Source organism: Oncorhynchus masou, chromosome 23 (genome assembly GCF_036934945.1).
Source record: "Oncorhynchus masou masou isolate Uvic2021 chromosome 23, UVic_Omas_1.1, whole genome shotgun sequence".
NCBI classification, from domain to species: domain Eukaryota; kingdom Metazoa; phylum Chordata; class Actinopteri; order Salmoniformes; family Salmonidae; genus Oncorhynchus; species Oncorhynchus masou.
Genome location: NC_088234.1, coordinates 29,896,259 through 29,906,423, shown reverse-complemented (window position 1 = coordinate 29,906,423; position 10,165 = coordinate 29,896,259). Strand labels below are relative to the sequence as shown.

The window sequence follows — 10,165 nt, the reverse complement described above, 5'->3', positions numbered from 1 at the left end:
ATTGTGAAAGTGATAAAGGACTCTGGGGAGCGTAACCATTTTAACAGCGTTAACACAGCCGATCATAGAAAAAGACAACACTCTCCAGATCTGAATGTTGTGCTTCAACTTTCTATCACGTTGAGATAGTTCCATTTATAAATACATTTTGAATCCTTAGGGAGAGCAACAGCTAAATATTTGATTTTGTCTTTTGCGGTTTTAAAAGGTATATTTTTAATAAAGTCTAGGTTTAAGTCGGCTTTAGGGGGCATGAATTCACTTTTATCCCAGGTGTACCCAGAGAGTTCTCCAAATGATTCAATGAGCTCCAACAGTGGTGGAAGTGACTTTTCGGAGAGTGAAAGGAACAACATGATACTATGATATGATAAAGTGGCCATTGGGGTCGCTTATAGTTGAAATATGTTTGAATGGGACAGTGTTTCAAAATAATATGGCCGCGTCTGATGACAAAGTTGATTGATGAATCTGCAAAACCCAACTACATCTTAATCTCAATTTTTCAGTATGCTTCATGTGAGTTTCTTGTAAAAGCACAGCCTCCGGATAAAGATTTAAAATGGCCAAGTGGTAGAGCTACCAGAGCCATAAGAAAGTATTATGTGGTCCTCAGCTATGAGTAACATTGTAGCAATATGGCACAATATGAAAAGACAATGGAGCAATATGAAATGAGCAAAGGACATATGAAAAACCCATCCTCCACCTCCCAAAACGCAGTAGAATATACAGTTGAAGTCGGAAGTTTACATACACTTAGGTTGGAGTCATTAAAACTCGTTTTTCAAACACTCCACAAATTTCTTCTTAAAAAACTATATTTTTGGCAAGTCGGTTAGGACATCTACTTTGTGCACGACACAAGTCATTTTTCCAACAATTCTTTACAGACAGATTATTTCACTTATAATTCACTGTATCACAATTCCAGTGGGTCAGAAGTTTACATACACTAAGTTGATTGTGCCTTTAAACAGCTTGGAAAATTCCAGACAATGATGTCATGGCGTAGAAGCTTCTGATAGGCTAATTGACATAATTTGAGTCAATTGGAGGTGTACCTGTGGATGTATTTCAAGGCCTACGCTCAAACTCAGTTCCTCTTTGCATGACATCATGGGAAAATCAAAAGAAATCAGCCAAGACCTCAGAAAGAAATTGTAGACCTCCACAAGTCGGGTTCATCCTTGGGAGCAATTTCCAAACGCCTGAAGGTACCACGTTAATCTGTACAAACAATAGTACACCAAGTATAAACACCATAGGACCACGCAGCCGTCATACCGCTCAGGAAGGAGACGCGTCCTGTCTCCCAGAGATGAATGTACTTTGATGCAAAAAGTGCAAATCAATCCCAGAACAACAGCAAAGGACCTTGTGATGATGCTGGAGGAAAAAAAGTATCTATATTCACAGTAAAACGAGTCCTATATCGGCATAATCTGAAAGGCCTCTCAGCAAGGAAAAACCCACTGCTCCATAACCACCATAAAAAAAGTCAGACTACGGTTTACAACTGCACATGGGGACAAAGATCATACTTTTTGGAGAAATGTCCTCTGGTCTGATGAAACAAAAATGTAACTGTTTGGCTAAAATGACCATCGTTATGTTTGGAAGAAAAATGGGGATGCTTGCATGCCGAAGAACACCACCCCAACCGTGAAGCACGGAGGTGGCAGCATCATGTGGTAGGGGTGCTTTGCAGTAGAAGGGACTGGTGCAGTTCACAAAATAGAAGGCATCATGAGAAGGAAAATTATGTGGACATATTGAAGCAACATCTCAAGACATCAGTCAGGAAGTTAAAGCTTGGTCGCAAATGGGTCTTCCAAATGAACAATGACCCCAAGCATACTTCCAAAGTTGTGGCAAAATAGCTTAAGGACAACAAAGTCAAGGTATTGGAATGGCTATCACAAATCCCTGACCTCAATCCTATAGAACATTTGTGGGCAGAACTGAAAAAGCATGTGTGACCAAGGAGGCCTACATTCGTGGCCAAAAGTTTTGAGAATGACACAAATATTAATTATTAATATTAATTATTATTGACAATTACATGAAGTTGATGCAAAGAGTCAATATTTGCAGTGTTGACCCTTCTTTTTCAAGACCTCTGCAATCCACCCTGGCATGCTGTAAATTAACTTCTGGGCCACATCCTGAATGATAGCAGCCCATTCTTGCATAATCAATGCTTGGAGTTGTGGGTTTTTGTTTGTCCACCCGCCTCTTGAGGATTGACCACAAGTTCTCAATGGGATTAGGGTCTGGTAATTTCCTGGCCATGGACCCAAAATATCGATGTTTTGTTCCCCGAGGCACTTAGTTATCACTTTTTCCTAATGGCAAGGTGCTCCATCATGCTGGAAAAGGCATTGTTCGTCACCAAACAATTATTGGATGGTTGGGAGAAGTTGCTCTCGGAGGATGTGTTGGTACCATTCTTTATCCATGGCTGTGTTCTTAGGCAAAATTGTGAGTGAGCCCACCCCCTTGGCTGAGAAGCAACCCCACACATGAATGGTCTCAGCATGCTTTACTGTTGGCATGACACAGGACTGATGGTAGCGCTCATCTTGTCTTCTCCTGACACGCTTTTTTCCGGATGCCCCAAACAATCGGAAAGGGGATTCAGAGAAAATGACTTTACCCCAGTCCTCAGCAGTCCAATCCCTGTACCTTTTGCAGAATATTAGTCTGTCCCTGATGTTTTTCCTGGAGATATGTGGCTTCTTTGCTGCCCTTCTTGACACCAGGCCATCTCCCAAAAGTCTTCGCCTCACTGTGCGTGCAGATGCACACACACCTGCTGCCGTCCCTGAGCAAGCTCTGTACTGGTGGTGCCCCGATCCCGCAGCTGAATCAATTTTAGGAGACGGTCCTGGCGCTTGCTGGACTTTCTTGGGTGCCCAGCCTTCTTCCCAACAATTGAACGGCCCTCCTTGAAGTTCTTGATGATCCGATAAATGGTTGATTTAGGTGCAATCTTTTGACCTCACCTCCACAGTCGCCCAACCTCCACCCAATTGAAATCTTTTGGGATGAGTTGGACTGCAGAGTGAAGGAAAAGCAGCAAACAATGCTCAGCATATGTGAGAACTCTGTTGGAAAAGCCTTCCTCGTGAAGCTGGTTGAGAGAATGCCAAGAGTGTGCAAAGCTGTCATCAAGGCAAAGGGTGCCTAATTTGCAGAATGTCAAATATTAAATATTTTGATTTGTTTAACACTTTTTGGGGTTGCTACATGATTCCATGTGCGTTATTTAATAGTTTTGATGTCTTCACTATTATTCTACAATGTAAAAATAGGTAAAGTAAATAAAAACCCTGAGTAGGTGTGTCCAAACTTTTGACTGGTACTGTGTACACTTTGACACACACACGAAGCACCATTCATTTTTATCTCTCTCTGTTAGTCTAATAAATGGGATGCCAGTGAGATGTTAAACTAGTACGGGCTCAGTCATGTGTGTCAATGCAATAGAATCTTACTCTGATGTGTTCTGCCTGCAACAAAATCTCTTGCATAGTTAGTTTTGCTTCGGTATGTTGCATTGAAAGTGGCTCCACGATGACTATTGCCACAGAAAAGGGAAATGTTGATAGTGTTAACAGGGAAAACTTTAGAAAGTTGGGTGAAGTTCACTCTCGTGGTTCTCTCTGTGGGCTGATATTTCTTCTGCATGGGGGCAGTCTCGGGGCTACTGCACAACTTGGAGGGAACATTGCTGATGACTGTATTACAATCATGTTGGTTAGGCTTACTTGAGTTAAATGTTTTGGAATTGAAATACCTTCTGTAACTGGTGATGACACTCCAAATAATAATGGAGAAATGGCAGAAGAGTAACTAATAGCGACAATTACTGCTTAGTACATAATGGTGCGCTAAAAAATGTGAAAAAGCCCAATGGGCGTCTATTACCAGAATGCTAGCAGAATTAGCACAGGTAATAGCAAATTTCCATGCAGGCTACTAGCTAAATGACATTCAGTAGTTCCTATCCTATATATGTATAACTTTATGACCTGGATTACCTGTATTTGCAATTTGTTTATTACAGTTTGCGCTCTTTAGCATATTTAGCTAGTAGCCTACATGGAAATTTGCTATTACCTGTGCTAATTCTGCTAGCATTCTGGTAATAGAGAATCTGTGGTATGAATGAAATATTACTGTACACCAGCAGAGCCCATCCAACTTGAAGGAGCTGGAGCAGTTTTGCCTTGAAGAATGGGCAAGAATCCCAGTGGCTAGATGTGCCAAGCTTATAGAGACATACTCCAAGAGACTTTCAGCTGTAATTGCGGCAAAAGGTGGCTCCACAAGGTATTGACTTTTGGGGAGGGGGGGGGGGGGATAGTTATGCACGCTTAAGTTTTCAGTTTTTGTGTTTTATTTCTTGTTTGTTTCACAATAAAAAATATGTTGCATCTTCAAAGTGGTAGTCATGTTGTGTAAATCAAATGATTAAAACCCACCCAAAATATATTTTAATTCCAGGTTGTAAGCAACAAAATAGGAAATATGCCAAGTGGGGTGAATACTTTCACAAGCCACTGTACAAATATTTCCAATACAATGACAGAACTGTTTCTGGGAAAGTCAGATGATTTACCCGGGTTAATAATTAGTCATAGAGAGCGGAACAAAAAATCACGATTGTCATTTCGCCTTTTTCTTCTTCCTCTTTTTAAGACGGACATAAATAAGACCCCTTGACCTATCTAGCAGAGAAGCAGGCACAATGAGCAAGCTCCCTTTACTTGCAGGTAAAAACATTCTTAATATGTTCACATATATTCTGTTTGTGTGAAATTCTTATTTTTATTGACTCTAAATATGTGCTTTTGAAGGTCTGTGCTTCGCCCTGTGCCACTTGGGTGAGTTTCCACTTTAAAAAAAACATTATGACATTTCCCACACATTATTAAATCAACATGTTATGATTTTTTTTAACTTGAATTGTCACTCAGTATTCATCAAGAGAATTATGTTTGTTTGTATCAGTCATCTAAAAATTGTGATATATAAGAACGATGCTACCATGAAGTTGTGTCACCCTGGGAAATTCTGACTGTGACTCTGCAAAAACCATATATGATAGACATTCTGTTCCTGTCTAAGGCTTGACCTCCCAACTGGTCTGCTACTTTACCAACTGGTCCCAGTACAGACCTGGAACTGGGAAGTTCTTGCCAGCTAATGTTGACCCTCACCTGTGTACTCACCTGATCTACGCCTTCTCCATTATCAACCCTGCCAATGAGCTTGCCACCTATGAGTGGAATGATGAGACCCTCTACAGTTCCTTCAATGGACTTAAAGACAGGTTTGCATCTTTTACCAAGACATTCTGAGATGTTCAGGGGTAATTATTTACTGACAATAGTAATTGTATTTTTGTCATCTAACAGAAATCCTCAGCTCAAAACACTTTTGGCTGTCGGTGGATGGAAGTTTGGCACACAACAGTGAGATATCTAATTTCTTATATTTACATAGGTAAAAGGTAGTATATTTTTGAAGGATTGATAATATCTTTTATATTTAGTAATGTCATCTTGTTTGAGCATCCCTAATTCTCCCTAGGTTCAGTATCATGGTTTCATCACCTGACAATCGGCTGAAGTTCATCCAGTCTTCGATCAGTTTCCTTCGGAGGCACAGTTTTGACGGGCTGGACCTGGACTGGGAGTACCCTGGAGCACGGGGAAGCCCTCCAGAGGACAAGCAGAGATTCACACTGTTGTGCAAGGTGATGGTTAGGGTTATGGTTAGGCCAGGATGTGGACATGAAGCTAGGATTACGGCTAGGGTTATGGTTGAGCCGGGGTGTAGCTAGTTTTGGGAAACAATGCTACTAGACTTTTATTTAGTGATGTTCAGACCTTTCCATATGGCAATACATGTAATGCCATATGAGTAAAAAGACATCTGTTGTTTTTTGTAGGAGCTCCTCGAGGCCTTTGAGGCTGAGGGCAAGGCAGTCAGCCACCCCAGGCTGCTGCTTACTGCTGCTGTGGCTGCTGGGAAAGGGACCATTGATTCTGGCTATGAAATTGCAGAAATTGCTAAGTAAATATGGATTTTAACATTATAACCACCGTAGTCACATTTTAGAAAACCATAATACAGTGAACAGGATCCCATTTGGATTAATGGATGTGTATTAATTAAACTTGTCTTCTGGGTCATTCCATATAATTTCTATCACTTTTTGACTGCACCTCTTTTGATTTGAACTAAACCTTTCATTCGTGTTTGCCCATGGTGGAAGTGGTCAGAAAGTGACTTTGGATCTGAATGCCAAAACATTTAGGAGCTAGAGGTGCTCAAAGTTGACCACTTTTGCATACCCCACCCTACCATGAGACATTCATGTCTTTATCACTAAAAAAGAGAAACGGTTGAGTTTGATATCATTTTAAAGCTGAAATCATATGGAAATGACCTTTCTGTCTTTAGATACCTGGACTTCATTAGCGTGATGACCTATGACTTCCATGGATCCTGGGAGACCTTCACAGGACACAACAGCCCTCTCTACCAGGGATCCCATGACACAGGAGACCATATCTACTTCAACACAGTGAGAAAGGGGCTTTTCAATGAATAAAATGCCATAAATCACACTTCTAGTCTACATGTTAAATAAAGCCAATCAAATGTGAGTGTAAAGAAAGTACTGTATACATTCATGCAATCTCTCTGGCAGGATTTTGCCATGAAATACTGGCGAGATCAGGGAGCCCCCGTTGAGAAGCTGATGATGGGATTTGCTACGTATGGACGTTCGTTCCAGCTCGCCTCTGTAGATAGTGGGGTCGGGGCGTCAGCCAACGGTGCTGCTGCAGCTGGACCTTTCACCAGGGAAGCTGGTTTCTGGTCTTATTATGAGGTAGCAAGGCTTAATTGCGTATTTTATGTGAACTTCGAAAGGTATCAAATTGATAGTTAACTTTTCGATTGAGGTAACCTGTTGCCCCTCATGTTTCCAGATCTGTACTTTCCTCCAAGGAGCCAGTTTCCAGTGGATTGAGGATCAAAAGGTTCCCTATGCCTCTAAAGGAAATCAGTGGGTAGGATTTGACAATAGGGAGAGCTATGACACAAAGGTATGCAGCAGTATTCCTGGGTTATATTCCAAAATGTTGGACCAAACATCTATTTTTCAACTAAGCTAAGAAATTGCAAAAGACTCAAAGACATACTCCTGTTATTTTCTTATGCTCTCCCTTCCTAAGGTCGGCTACCTAAAGGAAAATGGCTTTGGAGGGGCCATGGTTTGGAATCTGGACCTGGATGACTTTGCTGGACAGTCATGTGGACAGGGCAACTATTCCCTGATCAGCCATCTTCAAAAACTCCTCAACATTGGTAAATCACGTTAAAACTTTCTTACTTGTCCAAATATATACAAACATGTCAATGTTTTTTTTTTGTGGTCGAGTGCTATTCTGAATAGACATATTAAATTGTCTTTTCACCCAGAACGACCTCCCCTGCCACCTACACACACCCCAATGCCAGGGGAACCACCCACAGTCAAGGCCACAACTAAGGCCAGTGGTAGTTTCTGTGCAGGCAGGGCTGGTGGGCTGTATGTCAAAGCAGATTCCCCAAGCTCTTTCTATAACTGTGCTAACGGCATCACCTGGATCCAGAGCTGCCCCGCTGGCCTCGTCTTCAGTGACAGCTGCAAATGCTGCAACTGGCCCTAGGACTGTTATTTGACCTATGGGAGAGTTGGGTATGTTGAACTCTTTTTTTTTTAAACATTCAGCATCACTACGTCAAGGGAAATATAATACTCTTCCTAACAAAGATATCTACATATATTTCAGGATCTTGTGTATCGCTGGAAATAATCAGAATGTATGTAAACATACTTTACCATAGCCTCTCTTTTGTCAAATGTACATGTTCGTTTTCTTTTTTGTCAATGTACCTTTTCTGTGTCACAGTCAATTTTTTCATTCCTTGCTGCTGCTCAAATGAACTTCTCACTTCCTTGGTTGCTTTCTCAAGAACCTCAAGGGGGCTAGATCACTGCTTGTTTTAAGTTTGTGTACATAGGTCACTACCTTGAGTAGAGGTCGACCGATTAATTGGAATGGCCGATCAATTAGGGCCGTTTTCAAAGCAATCGGAAATCGGTATTTTTGTTCACCGATTTGGCCGTTTTTTTTATACATTTGGAAACATCGTTGGGTGATTAGGCCTTTCTCGTAGTCAGCGTTCCAATTCATCCCAAAGGTATTCAATGGGGTTGAGATCAGGGCTCTGTGCAGGCAAGTCAAGTTCTTCCACACCAATCTCAACAAACCATTTCTCTACGGACCTCGCTTTGTGTACAGGGACATTCACTGGAACTAAGGGGCCTAGCCCGAACCATGAATGCCCCAGACCATTATTCCTCATCCACCAAACTTTACAGTTGCCACTATACATTGGGGCAGGTAGCGTTCTCCTGGTATCGTTCAAACCCATATTCGTCCGACGGACTGCTAGATGGTGAAGCGTGATTCATCTTTCCAGGGAACACGTTTCCACTGCTCCAGAGTCCACTGGCGGCGAGCTTTACCCCACTCCAGCCGAGACTTGGCATTGCGCATGGTGATCTCAGGCTTGTGTGCGGCTGCTCGGCCATGGAAACCCATTTCATGACGCTCCCGACGAACAGTTATTGTGCTGACATTGTTCCAGAGGCAGTTTGGAACTCGGTAGTGAGTGTTGCAACCGTAGAAAGATGATTTTTACGCGCTACTCGCTTTAGCACTCAGCGGTCCCATTTTGTGAGCTTGTGTGGCCTACCACTTCGCGGCTGAGCCGTTGTTGCTCCTAGAGGTTTCCACTTCACAATAACAGCACTTACAGTTCACCGGGGCAGCTCTAGCAGGGCAGAAATTTGTTGGAAAGGTGGCATCCTATGACGGTGCCACATTGAAAGTCACTGAGCCATTCTACCGCCAATGTTTGTTTATAGAGATTGCATGGTCGTGTGCTCACTTTTATACACCTGTCAGCAACGGGTGTGGCTGAAATAGCTGAATCCACTCATTTGAAGGGTGTCCACATACTTTTGTATATACTGTAGGTTTAGGACCTCATATTGTAGCTTAACTGATGTACAAAACCAATTTTAAACTATCTACTTTGGTTTAGATACGAGCATGAAACCTATAACACAATAAATTAATTTGACTTTGTGAAAATCTGTTTTTTGTACCTAACTTGCTAACCATTCTTTCCATGTGGTTTCTTCCTTCACAGACTCCATGAAATGATGACCTCGGCTCGTCCTAAATATTTGGTCACATGATTAATTCTGTGTATGGAGTTCTAACTTGATATACTTATTCCTGTAACTATATAAGGCCTTATCAATTATGTCACGTGGATAATGAATGTATATGTTATTGATAATTGAAGGGTGAAGAAGAGTTTTGTTTATGGAAAGTTACTGTGAGAGAAAAGGGGAACAGAGACTATAACAATTGTCTGTTCACTAATGTGAACAGAAGGTCGCTTGTAAACATCATGGAGTAGTGATCGGTTAAAGAGCAACAGTGCAACATTTAGGCAGTATTGGGCAACAGATAGCAGTTTGGAGAAGTTACACCCCTAACCTAATTTTGACATATAAATGCCTGTTTGATCATGTGCAAAGTGTGCTTGCAGCTGAAGCACCCAGTTTGTTGAATAAACGTGGTTTGAGCTTTTTCTAGTCGTCCATTTGAGTTTATACTCCGTTCAGAACCTAACAATGGTTTCCTAGAAACACGGGGTGGCTCAACTAACCCTTTTGCTCAATTTACCCCACTCTCCTCTATGTACAGCACTGAGGGGCAATTTTCACATTTTTATGAATGACACTATATACAGTGTATCTTCCAAACACACAGGCTATATTAATCATACAAAGTAAATATCCTGTTATTTTATTTACTGGCTGTTTGTCATCTCACGAGCTAGGTTTCCATCCTATTTGCAATAAATTTTCATCCAAATATTCAAGACTCTGAATAAAACAGTTTGCGCATTCTTCCACCAGATGTGTTTCCATCAAACATACTTTTTCTGGATAAAAGGCTGCAGTTGATGACGTAGAGCACATAAAAATAACTTTTGCTGTTAAATTCCAATGTACCAA

The 10,165-nt window shown here is 41.5% G+C and overlaps 1 protein-coding gene across 1 annotated transcript; it reads left to right on the top strand.

Moving 5' to 3' along the window:
- The first annotated feature begins 4,646 nt into the window (after positions 1 to 4,646).
- LOC135510725 (acidic mammalian chitinase-like) lies at positions 4,647 to 9,735 on the top strand. Its single transcript, XM_064931876.1, has 12 exons — positions 4,647 to 4,781; positions 4,866 to 4,892; positions 5,137 to 5,341; positions 5,427 to 5,483; positions 5,602 to 5,767; positions 5,963 to 6,087; positions 6,478 to 6,601; positions 6,728 to 6,910; positions 7,011 to 7,127; positions 7,257 to 7,389; positions 7,504 to 7,762; positions 9,286 to 9,735. Exons 1-11 carry the CDS (start codon positions 4,757 to 4,759, stop codon positions 7,731 to 7,733), a joined length of 1,392 nt encoding a protein of 463 aa, XP_064787948.1. The 5' UTR covers positions 4,647 to 4,756; the 3' UTR covers positions 7,734 to 7,762; positions 9,286 to 9,735.
- Positions 9,736 to 10,165: the final 430 nt, after the last annotated feature.